Source organism: Uloborus diversus, chromosome 2 (assembly GCF_026930045.1).
Source record: "Uloborus diversus isolate 005 chromosome 2, Udiv.v.3.1, whole genome shotgun sequence".
NCBI classification, from domain to species: Eukaryota; Metazoa; Arthropoda; class Arachnida; order Araneae; family Uloboridae; genus Uloborus; species Uloborus diversus.
Genome location: NC_072732.1, coordinates 213,292,550 through 213,310,669, shown reverse-complemented (window position 1 = coordinate 213,310,669; position 18,120 = coordinate 213,292,550). Strand labels below are relative to the sequence as shown.

The 18,120-nt window shown below is 36.6% G+C and overlaps 1 protein-coding gene across 1 annotated transcript in view; it reads left to right on the top strand.

Annotated features, from left to right (window-relative positions):
* Positions 1-4,532: 4,532 nt before the first annotated feature.
* LOC129217666 (kinesin-like protein KIF21A) overlaps positions 4,533-18,120 on the top strand; it is an 80,347-nt gene continuing 66,759 nt past the window's right edge. Inside the window, exons 1-2 of the mRNA XM_054851994.1 lie at positions 4,533-4,621; positions 10,134-10,313. Of these exons, the coding sequence (XP_054707969.1) occupies positions 4,587-4,621; positions 10,134-10,313 (215 nt within the window). The 5' untranslated portion in view covers positions 4,533-4,586. The remainder of the gene's footprint in view (positions 4,622-10,133; positions 10,314-18,120) is intronic.

Genomic DNA, 18,120 nt, shown 5'->3' with positions numbered 1-18,120 from the left:
CGTTGAAGTGAGGTGGACAAAAGTCTATAGTTGTGTTTTTCAGATATTAATATCGAAAAATATCCGAAAGATCGGCCGAAGCTTCCCAGTTTTGTTGACGTCACCAAAGATAGCATAAAATTGCCCTTTTAGAAATATCCGCTTGGAAGCCCCAAAACCCTTCCTTCCCAAAAATAGCCTAAAACGGATTTTTGTTCCGAAAAATACTTTGGTTCGGAATATTTTTACGTTTCCCCTATCGTTTTCAAATATAGCCAAAAATAGGTTTTTGAAAAAACAGTGCCGAGAAATTACCGGAGGAAAGCCGCCAGATCCCCTATCGTCACCAAAGACAGCCTAAATTTGCGTTTTAAACTTCAATTTCGAAAACTTTCAATGGGAGATGATTGAATCTCCCTCCCTCTAGCATCGTCAACAAAGATAACACAAAACTGCTTGTTTAAAACTTCAGTTTCGAAAAATTTTCGGGAAGAGTGCCTATCTTTCCTAAGCTACGGTCACAAATAAAGCTTCGAATTGATTTCAATTTTGAAAGAATTTTCGAAGAGAACTGCAACATTACTTTTCCCGTGCAGTCTCGAAAAAGTTCCTAAAATAGCGATATTTGACGTCAATTTCGAAAATTTCTCCATGCACCTTGAATATACCCGACTCTTTTTTCCTTGCAACCAAACACAACCAAAGATTACTATAAACTATTTTTCGTACGCCAATTTCGATAATTTTCTGGGAGCAATCCCCCCTCCCCTGATTCCCTCTCCTCCGTCCTTTCTCTGATGTCACCGAATACAGTCTATAAAATGTGTTTTTACGACTAGTAAATTGGGTATCTATTACTTTCTTCAAAGATATAAATTGTACCTAAGGAGTTTCTTACTACAGTAGACCGTCGTTTTATGCGGGTTTATTTTACGCAGTTTCGATTGTACACGGTTTAAGATTTGACACCTTTATTTTATTTTACGCGGATGAGTTTCAGTTTTACTCAGATGCGGCAATGCAAACAGTTAAAATTTTCCCCTCTTACAAAATCCAAACTCCTAAAGATTTCAGATTACACGTAATAAACTGCATTTTGGCGTGCTAATAATCGAGCTTGGGCCATTGGAGACAATTAATGCGATTGGTTTCAGAGCTCCTTCCAGAAGTAAAGTTATTAAACTCACACAGTTCAGAACTCACTGGAAGAAGAGCTTTTAGGAGTTACAGAGGCGGTCAAAACCAACGAGGATACCGACATCGATGACACAACCAAAAACGTTTACATTGAAAATTTTGAGCCATTCCTAGACAATAGAAATGATCTGTCTGATTTGTTAGTGAAGGAAAAATTCTATCATGGAAATGACGCAAGTGGTCATGGATGCGTTAATGCTCTGCAGAAAAGTTCTTAATGACTGCCAAAAGACTATCATAGCCAGTTTCTCTTTACATACAGAAAACGAAATTAATATATGTTTTCTTTATGCACGTTGTGCAAAGAAGTCGATATAAGTACACATTAAACTTTTTACACAATTAGTCATCATGAATGAAGTATTTTGTCATCTACGGTACCAAACCCCTATTTTAACACTAGTATTAGGTTTCAATTTACGCGGCATTTTCGTGGAACGTAACCCCCGCGTAAAACGAGGGTCTACTGTATAAAACTTTTGTTCCTTTTTATAAGTTCATCATTCTTTTTTTTTTCCTTTTTAAATTAGAACTTGATATAGAAATTTGAAGAAATATTTATATGGACGTCAAAGATTAGTCGAAATATGCAAATTACTTTTGAGGGGCGGCACATTAGGTCTTTGCACGGCCGACACCCTAGGATCGGCCCTGCTTGAGGAGTCCCGAAATTGGCGTACTGTAAGTTTTATAAGAGTTTTTGGGGGAGGAGGGGAAGTCTACCAAACTGACCGAGCACCTGTCTCGGTCCTGGACGGCTCTGAATTGAATTGGAAAAGAGAGCAGGAAGCCCTAATAAGTGTCGAAATTTTAAGTATGCTTTGCAGCTAATGAGAACTAATTGCTTATTCTGCATTTCTTCAAATTTTCACTCGTTTAATAGTTACCCAGTTAAGACTTTAAAAAAAACCTTTCTTCTGTTTTACGTTGCAAAACGATTCGGGGGAGGGGTCCGCCCCCCCCCCTGTGGATACGTCCCTAGTCTGCGGGTACGTAGATCCAAGTCAGAGTTTCTGAATTCTTCAATAAAACTTATGTGTTATGATTTTCCTAATTACATGACATTTTACAGCTAAAATATAAATTAATTTATAAAAACTCAAATGAGATATGTGTTTATTTAATAGCCTTGCCCTCGTGTTATAATCAGTATGACAATGTTCCTAATTAAAACCGTTCATTTTATAATATCTAAGTGATGTTATGTTGGGTTTAGTATTTAATTCGTTTCAGGGGTGCCCCCCCCCATTTTTCTCAATCCTCTTTCCATTTAAAAAAAATTTTCAATTGTTTTCGCTCTCTTTTTTATTGTATTTATTTTTTTAATTTATTTTATTTATTTAATTTTAATTGCTATTGTTGTTATCTTATCAGAAAAGTTCTGTGCTACGCCAATGACATACATACACACAGACACACTAAATAAATAAATGAAATAAATTATAAACAGAATGAAATGAAATAAACAATTTCAATTAAAAATTAATCAATAAATTTAAATTAAAAAATAATCATTAAAAATTAATCAAATTCAAAAAAATAAATAAAAACATTAAAACAATCCCCCCCTTCAAAAAATAAAACTTTTGATTGCGCAACTTGCGCTATTATCCTCTCCTGTGGGCACCCCTGATTCGCTTGAAATGTTAAAGATGTTTTACGTCCACATTCAAAGCATATTAGTGTATAATATTTATGTACCTAAAAGTAGACGAAAAGGCCCTAAGTGATCCTAAAAGAAACATTTAAAAATAAAGTCATGAAAACTTTGTTATGAAACATTGTATGCGGGGGGGGGGGGGGGGGTGCGCTATTTAATTTCCAGACCCCTCCAAAAGTTTTTTCTGTATTCGCCCCTGTCACAGATGAACCGTTTTCTCTGACGTTTTAACATTTTGATGCTTGTATAAGAGCAATTATATGCACTACAAGTTGGCATTGATTGTTATAAAAAACGAGCTGATGTGTGCATCACATGACTTCCTTTTACACCAATTTAATGCTATTTCCCTATTATTGCAATTTTAATGGGATTCTCTCTCTAACTCTTTAAATATCACTAGCAATGGCCACATTGAAAGCAGATTTAAAAAAAAAAAAAAAAAAATCGCCAAATTTTTCGCCAAGTTGGCGACAAAACTTGGCAACCAAAAGACTGGCGATATATCGCCAAGTGACCGCCAAATTATAACACCACTTGAGTTTGCATCGAAATTAACAATGATTTCCCCCCAAAAAGGTGCAAAAGACCCCTTTAGAAACACCCGAATGCAACCAAAATAGGAGGTGCACAACTAGACCCCACTACGAGTCTATGTACCAAATTTCAACTTTCTAGGACATACCATTTTTGAGTTATGCGAGATACATACGCACATACGCACATACGCACATACGCACATACACACATACGCACATACATACAGACGTCACGAGAAAAGTCGTTGTAATTACCTCGGTGATGGTCAAAATGGATATTTCGCGTGTCTATACATTCTTAGGCACTTTTCCGCATGTGGTCGAATCGAAAAAAAAACTCAACATTCATTTGGGGGTGAGCAAAATGGAAATTAAGGGCGATTTTTGAGTGAAAATTTTTTCGCGAATACAATACTTCCTTTTTTGTAAAAGGAAGTAAAAAGCTATACGCATCCGATTTAAAATCCAACACTGGAACCACATTGAACAATGCAACACTGAACAACAAAAGAGCCCTCGCCAAAAGGCATCTTCGCCAAATATCTGCCAAACTAGCGATAAAGTAGCCACGCTAGGAGCTGGAACCGAAACCCTCTCCATGAAGGCGGCGAACGGCTTCCCCCGGCTAAGGGGAAGTGAGTTATCCAGAAATTCTAGTTCAGCTCTGTGGACATGCCCCGAGTGTCACGAGTACATCGTGCCGTTACTCTGACGCACCCAGGGTGTCCAACTTAAAGGTGGGAAGGACACGGAATGCGCCATTGAAATGGAGGGGAGGGGGTTAAAGGACTTTTCTCTTTTTCAAGGGAGTGATGGTTCTCGCTCTTAAGGGCATGGTAGAGTATAAAATTAAGGGCTTTGTTTAGAGTATAAGGTTCTGTTCGAATCATAGATGTGATTCGAAACAACTACTCTAGGCTCACCACCCACTAGCTAGAACCGAAAAAATAGATTCAAGATGTAAGAAGAATGTTCTTAAATTAATTTTTCTTAAAAATGTTTGTTTTTAAATTTTAAGGAGTAAAACGCACGAAATGAATGCTTCGTAGCTCACTCCCTGATTATGCTACGCCACCGTTGTCACTGAAGAAATGTTACATCTCAACTCTATGGTTTCGAATTAAATTGTTTTCTGAAATTGAGATGTGCCTTAGTTCAAACTTCCCACCACCTGCTATTGCAAATGTAAATTTGCAAAACGCGCTAAGAAAATGACGGATGATACCGCAGTCAAAGTAGTCGTGAGGTAATAAACTTGAATTTGATGCTTCTTTTGTTATAACTGTGGATCTTGCTTGTTTCAGTACTTTTCCTTAATTGGTGATATAGTTTGTTAATCGTCTGCTGACATCATTTTTCGTGTTGAGTGTAGGCGGCTGTTAAACTATTACAGTTTAGCAGTGTTTTTTTTTCTTCATCATTTTTCATTAGAGAATTCATATATCTTGTTGGAAGGTGTTCAAGAATATAAAAAACAAATAAACTAATAGTTTGACAGTTAAACTGTAGTCGACAGAACATGTGTGTAAGAAGAAAATTAGGTTACATCCGTATATAAATAACTTCTATAGATACTCCTTTCGCTGAAAAAAGCTATTTTTTTTCTCCATTTAAATCTTAGTTGCTTCTAGCAGCATTTATTACTGTTGTTGATCTCTCTTTTATTAGTAGTTTTCTTAAAGATGAATGCATTTTGCTTTTGATATGTAAAGAAAGAGAACCTCAAACGTAAATGCATATCCCTCCACAAAAATGGACAATATTAAGAGGAAAAATTCTTGAATAAATTATCATTGGAAAGTCACCTTTACTCGCAAAGTTTTTAAGTAACCGAAAAAGCTCAAAAACATGTTCCCACTTTTTTTTCAACCCTTTGAAAATATCCTTAAGAAGTAAATGCTTACACAAACTGAACTAATTTTACTCTCTCCGGCCATGTCATAAAGAATTTTTAACTACGGTACAAGACAGCTTATTCTATAAGTGTGGTCAATAATGGATATGTGAATTTACACACTATGGTACCTGCCAGGGGCGGACTGGGAAGGAAATTCGACCCTGGGATCTTTAACATCGACCGGCCCTTGGGGGGGGGGGGGGGGGTACTACAGGAATTCTGAAAAACATGCACTCTTATGCGAGTAAACACCGCAAACAAGCGTTGCAATGCTAATTTTGTGGTTTAACGATTACAATTTATAAAATATTATTAATTACAGTTGACTCTCATTTTATGCGGGTTTATTTTACGCGGTTTCGATTACACGCAGTTTAAGATTTGACACCTACATTTTATTTTACGCAGATGAGTTTCGATTTTACGCGAAGGTGGCAATGCAAACGGATAAAAATTTTTCCCTCTTTCAAAATCCAACTCATAAAGATTGCAGATTACGCGTAATCAACTGCATTTTGGCGGGCAAATAATCGAGCTTGGGCCACTGGAGACATTTTATGCGATTGGTTCCAGAGCTCTTTCCAGAAGTAAAGTTATTAAACTCACACAGTTCAGAATTTATTGGAAGGAGAGCTTTTGGGAGTGACAAAGGAGGCCAAAATCAACGAGGATACCGACGTCGGTGTCACACACCCAGAAACGTTCACATTGAAAATTTTGAGCCATTCCTATACAATAGACATCACTAGATTGAAGTATTTTGTTATCTACGGATCCAAACCCATATTTTAACACTAGTATTAGGTCCCAATTTACGCGGTTTCGATTTACGCTGCATTTCCGTGGAACGTTGCGTAAAACGAATGTCTACTGTATATCATTGGATGTATAATCAATAGAAAATTAATTCTTTTCATGTTATGTCCCTTTGAGATGATTAAACATGAAGGGGAAAACATATTTTAAGAAAACCAAGGCTTTTCTTCTTTTTTTTCTTTCTTTTTTGAACCATTTTAGTATGCAACTAAATTCTAAACAAATGAACAAAATGGTGAAATATTAAATGCATAGGTATCAAAGAGAATAAAATAAGCTTATTTTTTTAATCACATTTACTAGATCCTTTGTTAAGATTTATGTGTACTTTGCAAAAACTAATAGCTGTTCAAATAATTGAAAATTTTTTTTATCCTGTGAGGCTTATTAAATTCTCCTCTGGGATTTCGCCTTTCTTTTCAGTTTATGTGCTATGACATAAACGCAGTTCCAGGGACGTAACTAATTAATTTTTGAATAGGTGCAAGACCTCTGCTCGACGCCCCCCTCCCCATCATGCACGCATTTAGAAACATCTTTTGGGAGGGGCCAACGCAGAATATTATGAGAAATTTCGAAATTTAAATTTTAAAATATTAAATCCTTATTCACAATGAGTGGTTTGAAATTTATTTTGGGAGGGGGTCAGGTTTTACAGGGCCCCTTCGTCTCCTCCCTTAAATACGCCCTTGCTCCCCATTCTAGTAAGAGAAAATATTCTTCGAGAAAATGTGATGATCACGAGCTTTTATTATGTTGCTGAGAAAAAAAGGTTCGATGACCACAAGGTAAGATTTGACACCTTTATTTTATTTTACGCAGATGACTTTCGGTTTTATGTGGATGCTTCAATGCAAACAGATAAAAGTTTCCCCTCTTTTAAAATAATAACTGCTCAAGATTTTAGATAACACGTAATAAACTGCATTTTGGCATGCTAATAATAGAGTTTGGGCCATTGGAGACATTTTATACGATTGGTTCCAGAACTCTTTCCAGAAGTTAAGTTATTAACTTCCAGAACCTTAACTTCTTTCCAGAAGTTAAGGTAAGACCTCATTTGGAGTATGCTGTTCAATTTTGGTCTCCTTATCTTAAGAAAGACATTAATGTATTGGAAAGGGTTCAAAGGCGAGCTACAAGGCTAATAAATGGACTTTCTCACTTAGACTATGATTCCAGGCTTAGAAGGTTAAAAATGTACAGTCTTGAGCAAAGAAGAGACCGAGGGGACATGATTCAGTTGTTTAAATTTATTAAAATGAAAGATGTTACGGGGCTGAAGTTTAGCACTGAAAACAGGACAAGGGGTCATTGTTTTAAGCTATTTAAATCTCAGGCTAACATGGATATTAGGAAAAATTATTATTATAGCAGGGTAGTGGAACCTTGAAACAGTTTACCGGAAGAGGTGGTAATGAGCAAGGGAGTAGATAGTTTTAAGAGGGCCATTGATCTTCACTGGGGATTGTAAATAGATTAGGACCAGTCTAGCTGGGCCCAAAGCCTGTTGCTGGTCGTCACTTTTGTATTTGTATTAAACTTACACAGTTCAAAACTTACTGGAAGAAGAGCTTTTAGGAGTAACAAAGGAGGACAAAAACAACGGGAATACCGACATCAATGATACAGAGCCAAAAACAAAAATTTTCAGTCATTCCTTGACAATAGAAATGATTTTTCTGATTTGTTAGTGAAGGAAGATTCTAACATGGAATATTCTATCATGGAAATGATCATGGATGCGTTAATGCTCTGGAAGGAAGCAGAGCATAACGGAATATTGGCTTATTGTTCTTTGATTAAGAACCTTGGGCAAATAACGAAAATATCTGATGTTTAAAATGTCAACTGTATTTTGAAACACTTAGAATAAAAATAAATGAAGTAATTCATTCTGTTTTTAGAGTATTTAAACTTCAAAATCTTTCATTTTTCAAAGAGAATGTAGGTATGCCGGTTTATAAAATCACCCTCTTTATAAAATCAAATTTCCTCAAAACGAAGGTGATTTTAATAAGCGGGGGGCACTGTACTACACTCCAGGGTCCCCCCGTATTTACCGCTACATGTAGTTAACTGGAAGGGGCCCTGAAGAGGAGTTCTGGGTTTTGAACCAGACTGGAAGCCGACGAATATAGAAATAGATCTATATTCGTCGTCTAATAGATGTTCTATCTAATAGAAGCCAGACTATAAGTCGAGACACCTCTAATCTAGAACCCCTTAGGGTATTGATTTGGAATGAGAACTTAAAAACCTAAGTTCTTGTTGACAAAAGCATATTTAACTTTCCCCAGTCACCATTAGCAAACTCGGAAGATCTTCTACCAGCTGTTGTTGAATCCGTGCAGGGGCATGTACTGGAGGAGGAGAGAAAAGACAACTGTTGGCCCTGGCCCGAGCCTGAAGGGGGCCAGAGATTCTTAAAATGAGGGGTCAAATATTTGTAGGGAGGTAGGGGTAAACCCCCAAAGTAGAATACTACTAAATTTGCGACGTACGTCGCAGAACAGATGCCTGAGCTGCAGAACAATTCTGTTCAAATGTGAGAGGAAAACTGACAAATTTTCTGCAGAAATTCTGCAAATTTCATTGAAATTTCTGCAGAAACCACGGTGCCGAAAATTTGCAGAAACCGCGATGCCGAAAATTTGCAGAAACCGCGGTGCCGAAAATTTGCAGAAACCGCGGTGCCAAAAATTTGCAGAAACCGCGGTGCCGAAAATTTGCAGAAACCACGATGCCGAAAATCTGCAGAAACTGCGGTGCAGAAAATCTGTAAAGTTTGCAAATTTCTTAAAATTAGTAGAAAATCTAAAATTGCCTCAAATTACGATAATTTGGGGGAAAGCTCGCGATGTTGAATTCGATTAGTCCTTTGTAGGTTTTTCCCAATCGATCTTCATCCACTACAATTTCTGCCATGCATGTTTAGGAAACATGCCAACATGTCCATCGCGGAAATTGTGTGTCTTGTTTAAGATTTCAATCCTTTTGCATCCAGAAAATATTTTAATTGTTTTGAATTGTTTTATTACATGCAACCCAAACTCAACTCATTCTATTAATTATTTCAGTAATTTCTTTGTTTAGTAACATTATTTTAATTGCTCCTTCATGCCATGTAAAATTAACCAAAAAATGTGGTTTGACACCTAGGTTCGGATTTTTATAAAATTTTGTATCTTTGCTCTTTCTATGCATTTTGGAAAGCATATAAACTATTTTTGGAGAATCCCAATCGGTTTAGGTTTGACACCTTGTTAAAGTTTTTTTGATTTTATAGTTTTCATGATCAACTAATTTTCCAAATTCAGTGCTGTTTAATTAGTCATTTGGTTGAAAGCTGTGATGTTTCCGGAAATATCTCATTTCCACAAAAATAAATAGTAACAGTCCAGTTAAAAAAAAACTATGAAATGATTTTGATTTTTGCCACCCAACTTGTTTAAAATGTCACGTTTTTTCGCGTACAATGCTTAAAGTACTTGCAGGACAATTTTAGTCAAATGATTTTCCGTTGCAGAACATCGTAAAGTATTCTGCTTTGGGGGGGGGGGGGGGTAAACAATATGTTGGAGAGCCTTGTAAAAGTCATTTATGACTGACCCCGAAATCAACAAAGAAACTCACGCAATAGCATGATAATTTGATAATATTGTTTTGGAATGTTTGATATTGGCAGAGAAATGCTTCATTTTGACAAGGCTGAACTGGATCTGGTCACCGAACTGTTTTACTGGTAAGACTCATTTTAGGAGAATGAAGAAACAGAAAAGGGGTCAACAATGAACACTATCTTCTGGAGTTAAGGGTTGATCCACTGGAGTTAGGGTTAAAATTTAAACTATGCAAATATCACCAATCAAAGCAATTGCTTCATTCAAATGTAGAAGCAATTTTCACCTGTCATACCTTGACAGGCAATTTTCTAGTTTATTGAATAACATTGATATACAATTTTCTCAATTTAATGATTTCATTCATATTCAATAACATTGATATATGATTTTCTCAATTTAATGATTTCATTCTCTTTCAGAATTCGTCCTTTGATTTCTCGTGATATTCTTGACCTGTGCCATGTGTGTACTACCACCGTTTCCAATGAACCACAGATCTGGATTGGCAATGACAAGTCTTATACCTTCGATGAGGTATTTGACATGCCGACTCTCCAAGAAGATGTATTTGATAGTTGCGTTAAGGAACTTGTTGACGGGTAAGTTTTTTTTCATGTTTTAGTTTTACTTCGGACATACAATTGAAAGATGTATGCCTTACGAGTCAATGCATATAAATCTACCTTTGCTGCTGGCCTCAATGCCATAAGGTACCTTTTTGAAATTTTTTTGATGCATCTGACTATTAACAGTCAGATGGGTGGTTTTAATGCCTGCACCGGTATCATATTCTATTCTGCAGCAGCACGTAAAAAACAGCACACATGCACATAAATCCACTTTCGACCCGCAAGCTATGAGATACTTGTTAGCATGGTGGTTAAAGCACCAGACTGCAAATTACAAGAACCAGGGATCTGATCTTGCTGCTTGAAAGTTGAGGTTGATCCATGTCCGTTCGAACTTGTTCTTTTTCCTTTTTCATACGCAACCATTAAGTACATGTGCCTTAGATACATTTGCAATCTCACAACTAGAAAAACATTATATAAATTCCCCTAATTGGTAGTAAACACAAGCAATTTCTTTCTATTTTTTCTGAAGCAAAAAATTTTCAGTAAAAGTTGAACAGGCATACATTGGCTTTTGGTGATTTGTATTCTTTCTTACTTTGCGAAATCAGGAAAAATATCGTTTTGGTCACTACTATGCTCGTTCCGGTTTTATTTTCATGAAACCGGATTATTTTCATATTGTTGCTAACTATACTTTTATTTGGCTGTTTTTAGAGATTTCAACGAACATGGATAAATTCAGATGTAAATTGGGTTCGCTTTGCAGTCTCTTTATGAAATTTCATATCCTCCTTTCACACAATGCTTTTGTAAAAATAGTTCTTTCATCACTTTAAAGCTGAATCAATTCATTTAAAAGCAAGACATCACTAAAAAACCTCCAGCTTTCAGGTCTTTCCCAGTGAAGTCCTTTAGGCCAAAGGGATTTCAGATTAGATTTGTGATAAGAAAACATGCTGTGTGGCAGAATTTTTTCACAAAAATATACGTTTAACAAAAATGCCCAAAAAATTTGTTCTTTTTTACAAGAAAAAAAAATCTTTTTTTTTTTCACGAATTGTGATGAATTGTGGGCCTAAAAATAAAAACCTGTAACAACCCCTGATGAAGCTTTTAATCGTTAGTTTAGTTAGTCGAATTTTTCACCTTTTAATGGAATTTTAACATCTTTTAATGGTTTGCTTTTTTTTGGTATGGGGATAGCTTATTTTATTATGATTAAACTTTTACTGGCTTAATTTATTTTCCTGATTAATTGACACATTAATGACTTGTTAAATTGACTTGTTAATTAACTACTTGTTAAATTGTTTTCTCATTTAATTGACATGTGAATCACCTTTTGTTAAAAGGGGGTATATTAGTCAACACTGTTTGTTAGTTGACTGACGCCTGTTCAATAAAAACTGAGTTATGTATGGAAATAATTTTGCATCATAATAAAGACATCCTTATGAATAATAGCTGATGATCGAGTAACCTGCATCTTTCAACAATGAAATAGGTGTGATAATTTGATAATGCTCACGTTCGACGAACCTCACCGGTTTACCGGTAAGTAACCGGTTACAAACCGCAGCGTTCTATCTGTTGGGCTAAATGCCTTTATTTTTGTTTCTTGAAGGATTTCACCAATATTGTTTTAAAAAAATTGTGACTTACCTTTTGCCATTCCGGGAAAAACCTTGCACGGGAAATCCCATCCACCTGCCACCGACACTCAAATGTCCGAGTTTGAATCGAAAGTGTTCGGAAAAATATGTGGCACGCTATGATTGGTTGCCGTCATTCGGCAGACGTCGGTAAACTTCCGACAAGGCACATGTTGATCACATGAGAAAACCATGTTGAGGTGTTTGGTGCTGAATGTTAAATTAAATAAGAATTGTGCAACCTGCAAGCTGCGTTTTTTCGAGTTGAATTGTTCTTGCAATATGCAAATAAGGTAACGTCACATTGTTACGAGCAAGGTTGAATCTGGCTATAAATATGCAGACCGGCCATAGCTCGAGCGCACTGCTACTTTTTCTTTCACTTGTCTCCTCGTCTTGTGTTGTTTGTGTTTGTAAATGTGTTCGTCCATGTCATCATAAGTTTTTTGCTACTGGCCTCTCAGGTGAGGTCTGATCTTTTCTGAATGATTCACTGCTGATGTCTTTAGTTTCGGAAGCGTGTGCTGCCATGACGTCTATAAAAGTGAAAAGTTATAATTAAATCTAAGTGGGTTGTTTGGTCTCCGAGGAAAAAGGATCGTGTCCATCTTCGATATTTTTTCCCTGATGTGGTGAACTTGGCTCATAAGGTGTGAACTGACCAGCTTGCAATTCTGGTGGAGATTGCGATGCCGTCCATCTACCTGTGGGGATTCACTATGGAACATCGACAGGACTTTTTGATACCTGCATGGACTTATTGTAAGATCTTTTTAACATAATTTAATTTTTCTTCGGAGGACCAAATTATTGTATTGTAACCATTTTTAATATATGTTAAATAAATGTTTTTCAGTGTAAAGAATGATTCATGTTTTATTTTCTTCGGGCAGACCACTCCCTCAAATTTTCAGTTGGAAATGAGTTGCCTAATTTTCAGCTTAGCTGTAGGCTATTAGCTCTATAACCTCAAATTATATCCAACAGGTGGTAGCAGAGCGTGGTTGACCTGCCCAGAGAAAATTGAATCATTTTTTATTATGGAGAAAGATTATAGAAATGTTGAGAAGTTGGGCTCCCATAATTGGGCTACCTGGTCCAAAGATATAAAAATGGTACTCATAGAAAGGGATTTATGGGAGATTACCCAAAAGAAACCAGAAGGGGAATTAACTAGTGCTGACAGAAAAAGATGTGGCCAAGCTTTAGCCATCATCTATTTAAACTTAGAAAAGGACATAAAAAGGTTAATTGATAATTTAGAAGATCCTTGTGAAGCTTGGAATGCCCTTAAGGCAAATTTTGAACCCCCATCTTTGGCCAGAGTGGCCGCACTATGGGAATCCTACTTCTCTTGCAAAATGCAAGAAGGTGAAACGGTGGGATTATTCGCTGCAAGGTTGGGGGGAATTTTTAACCAATTAGTCGAAAATGGATAGATTATGGAAGAAAAACTCAGAACTTTTCAATTGATACGGCATTTACCTCCAAATTTCAGCAGTATTGTTCAAGCCATCTATAGATGGGAAGAAGAGAGATTTACCTTCTCTAAAGTAAAAGACGAACTACTGGCTGAGGAAGGCAGGATTAGGTATTTGGCCGAAGAGCCTAATGTAGAAAATTCGGCAATGTTTTCAAAACCCGGAAACTCCGGAATAGCAAATGGTAGGAGTAAATTTCTTGCTAAGAATAAAGTTTGTTACATTTGTAAAAAGAAAGGGCATATTGGGTCGAGGTGTTGGAGCCGTAACAAAGTAAAACAGGATAAGAATTTTAAATTCAAAACCAAAGAAGACCCTCAGGCAGGAATGTTTTGTTCAGTAAATGAAAACGAAATTTCTGCAAACACTACCTACCCAAAATGTGAGGATACATGGCTATTGGATAGCGGCAGCACATCTCATTTTTGTCGAGATAAGTCGTTGTTTGCCGAGCTAGAGCCTGTACAAAACACACAAATGGAGGTAGCTGTAGGAAACGTGAAGAGCCAAGTAGAGGGCATTGGGAAAGTGATTTTTAAAATTGAATCAGATGGAAAATTAGTTACCATCACCCTCAATAATGTTTTCTATGCTCAAACACTGCGACGCAACCTAATCTCTGGTTCTTGTATAGACAGACAGGGCTATAAGCTCAAATGGTTGCCCGGAAAAATCTGTGTTTTTAATCAAGAAAATGTTAAATTATTTACAGCAAATTTAATAAATAAACTTTATCATGTTAAACCAAATTTCTATATTGATTGTGAAAATGTTAATTATACAAAAGTTTTTAAGACCAAGGACCAGTCTGAAGGGGCCAATATGGTCAGTGTTGATATGGAAAAATGGCATAGGAGATTTTGCCATATAAATATGGAAAGTATCACCAAAATGAGTAAACTTGGTGCAGTCCAAGGACTAGAGATTAAGAAGGGGCAAAAACCCAATTGTGACCCTTGTCAATTGGGAAAAATGAGGAAGTGCTCGTTTAAATCTATGCCAGAAAGGCGTACTAATTCTGCACTTCAATTGCTCTACATGGACCTGATGGGACCCCTTCAGACCGAGTCCTTGGGGGGAAAGAAATATATTTTTGTAATTATAGATGATTTCTCAAGAAAGTCATATGTTTTCTTTTTAAGAACAAAAAATGAGGCATTTAATGTTTTTGTAAATTTTCAAAAAAGGACTGAAAGATTCCTGAACTCAAAAATTTTGGCTATCCGTTCCGATAATGGAACAGAATTTGTTAACAAAGATTTTGAGAACTATCTCACCAATCAGGGAATAAAGATAGAGCGGACCAATTCCTACACCCCGCAAATGAACGGGGTAGTAGAAAGATATAATTTAACCATAATGAATGGTGTGAGGTCTATGCTCAATGATTCTGGATTGGGGGATGAGTTTTGGGCTGAAGCCGCTCTTTGTTTCAATTATGTGAGGAATCGGACAGTAATAGGAAATATGGACAAGACCCCTTTTGAGCTGTTTTCTGGGCGTAAACCTTCAGTGAGGCACCTACGTATTTTTGGGTGTACTGCCTATGTAGGTCAGCCTAAGTCTAAACTAAAAAAGTTAGATATGAGGGCTACCAAGGGGATTATGGTCGGATATGCCTTACGTACCAAAGGGTACAGAATCTGGGATCCTGAAACCAGAACAGTCACAGAAACTATTAACGTCAAGTTTAATGAAAATGAAAAATGGGGGGAATTAAAAGTCCAAAATAAGAATGAGAGAAAATTTAACTTTATCAGGCCTATAAGTGAAGTTCAACTTGAACAGGAAATCCAGGAGAGTGTTGAGCAAACTCCCTGTGAAAAAATTAAATGGGTTAGAGAAGCCAAAAAGAGAAAGACCGGGGACAGGACTGATATTTATTATACAATTGCCGGTAAAAATAAAGTAAGGTTAAATTCATTAAAACAGGTTTTAAAATATTGTAGTGAAAATAAAATAGAGTATAAACCAAAACTTTTTGACTTTTCATCTACAAATCCAACAGTAGGGGAAATCTGTGACGACAGTGAAAGTTCGGGAGAAAGTGAAGAAGCAAGTTTGGTAGAAATTTCTATACCGAATTCGTATAGGCAATGTATGGCTACCCCGGAGGTTGACAACTGGAAACTGGCCATGGAGTCTGAATTAGATGTCATTAACCAAAGAGAGGTGTACCCCCACCAGAGGGGAAACCAATTTTGGGAAACAGGTGGGTCTACGACCTCAAGGTAAATGACAGGGGTGAAATTGTAAGATACAAGGCCAGATTAGTTGTAAAGGGGGACCGTCAATCAATTGAGTCATATTCTGAAGTTTTCAGTCCAGTAATTGAGTTTTCACTTGTAAGAGTTTTCTTTTCTATTTTTATATGTCTTTTAAAATGGTGTCACTCACAAATTGATGTAAAAAATGCTTACCTGTATGCTGATTTAGAGGAACAAATCTACATGAGACAACCAGAGGGTTTTGTCAGTAAAAGCCACCCTAATTTTGTCTGTAAATTGAAGAAGTCTCTCTATGGACTACACCAGTCCGGAAGAAACTGGTTCTTAGAAATAGACAGTGTTCTTCGTGGTTTTGGTTTTCAAAAATTAAAAGGATGTAATTGTGTATACCATAGAGACAAAAATACTTTTCTTCTTATTTATGTAGATATAATAATTCTAGCAAAAAATGAAAATTTAATTAAAAAGGTAATTAATGAAATTAAAAGTATGTATGATATTAAAGAAATGGGGAAAACCAGAAAGCTACTGGGGATTGAATTTGTGGAAGATAAAAATAATCTTTTTATTCACCAAAGCTCTTATATTTCGAAGGTCTTGGGGTTGTTCTCCGATTACTATGTGCCAAATTCAACCCTTCCAATCTCAAAGGGTACAGTTTTGTCAAAAGACGACTGCCCGAAAACTGAGGAAGAAAAAAGGGAAGCAGAAAAGCTCCCACACAGAAATTTGTTGGGTTGTATGGCATACATAGCGGGAAAGACCCGGCCTGACATCTCTTATGCGGTGAATATTTTTTCCCAATTTCAAGCAAATCCCGGAAGGAAGCATTGGGATTTTCTGTTAAGATTGCTAGGGTATTTAAAGTATACAATATCATACAAACTAAATTTAAGCTCAATCAGTAGTGTAGATCTACGGGGATTTTCAGACTCCGATTACGCCGCTAATCGGGAGGATAGAGTCTCAATGGGAGGATCAATTTTGTGTATTGATCGGGTCCCGATTAATTGGAGGACATTTAAACATAAATGTGTTGCGTTATCCACAATGGAAGCAGAATATATTTCACTTGGTGAAACTGCAAAAGAAATGGTCTGGCTGAAGAGGATAATTACAGAAATAAGTGAATTAAATATTGAAAACCTCCAGCTTAAGGATACAGTCATTTATTGTGATAACACTGCAACAATTGATTTTTCTAAGTCTCCCATTGAGAATTCCCGTACAAAACACATTGATGTAAGGTACCATTTTTTAAGAAATTTAATTGACCAAAAGATTTTTTTGATTAAATATGTGAGGACAAATGTAAACATCGCGGACATTTTCACTAAAGCCCTATCTAAGAATTGTTTAAATAAACTTTGTAAAATTATATTTAATTGGGATTAAATGAGGGGGGGCATATCAAATTTTTGAACTGTTTTTCAAATGTATCTTTTGTAAATATAATATGAATGTAGTTAAATGTTTTAATGTATATAAATGTGGTTTTTGATGAAATTCCTTCAAGAGGGGGGAACTTGTTGGGCTAAATGCCTTTATTTTTGTTCTTGAAGGATTTCACCAATATTGTTTAAAAAAAAAACATTTTTGTGACTTACCTTTTGCCATTCCGGGAGAAAACCTTGCGCGGGAAATCCCATCCACCTGCCACCGACACTCAAATGTCCGAGTTTGAATCGGAAGTATTCGGAAAAACATGTGGCACGCTATGATTGGTTGCCGTCATTCGGCAGACGTCGGTAAACTTCCGAAAGAGCACGTGTCGATCACATGATGAAACCATGTTGAGGTGTTAAGTGCTGAATGCCAAATTAAATAAGAATTGTGCAACCTGCAAGCTGTGTGATTACCGAGTTGTGTTGTTCTGGCAATATGCAAATAATGTAACGTCACATTGTTTCGAGAAAGGCCGAATCTGGCTATAAATACGCAGACCGGCCGTAGCTCGATCGCTTGGCACTACTACTTTTCTTTTACTCGTCTCCTCGTCTTGTGTTGTTGGTGTGCTGTGAATGTGTTTGTCAATGTCATCATAAATTCTTCGCTACTGGCCTCTCAGGTGAGGTCTGGCCTTTCCTGAATAATGCATTGTTGATGTCTCCAGTCTGGAAAGCGCATGTTGTGATGACGTCTATCAAAGTGAAAAGTTATAATTTTCCCTGATGTGGGTCATTTGTTCTCCGGGGAAAGAAGATCATGTCCATCTTCGATATGTTTTTTCTCCTGATGTGGTGAACTGTTGCTCACGTGGTACGAACTGACCAGCCTGCAATCCTGGTGGAAATTGCTATGCCGTCCATCTACCGGTGAGGTGTCGCCATGGAACATCGACAGGACTTTTGATCCATGCATGGACTTATTGTAAGATCTCTTTTTTTAAAATTTTTCTTCGGGGAACAAATCATTGTGTTGTAATCATTTTCTCAATATATGTGAAATAAATGTTTTTCAGTGTAAAGAA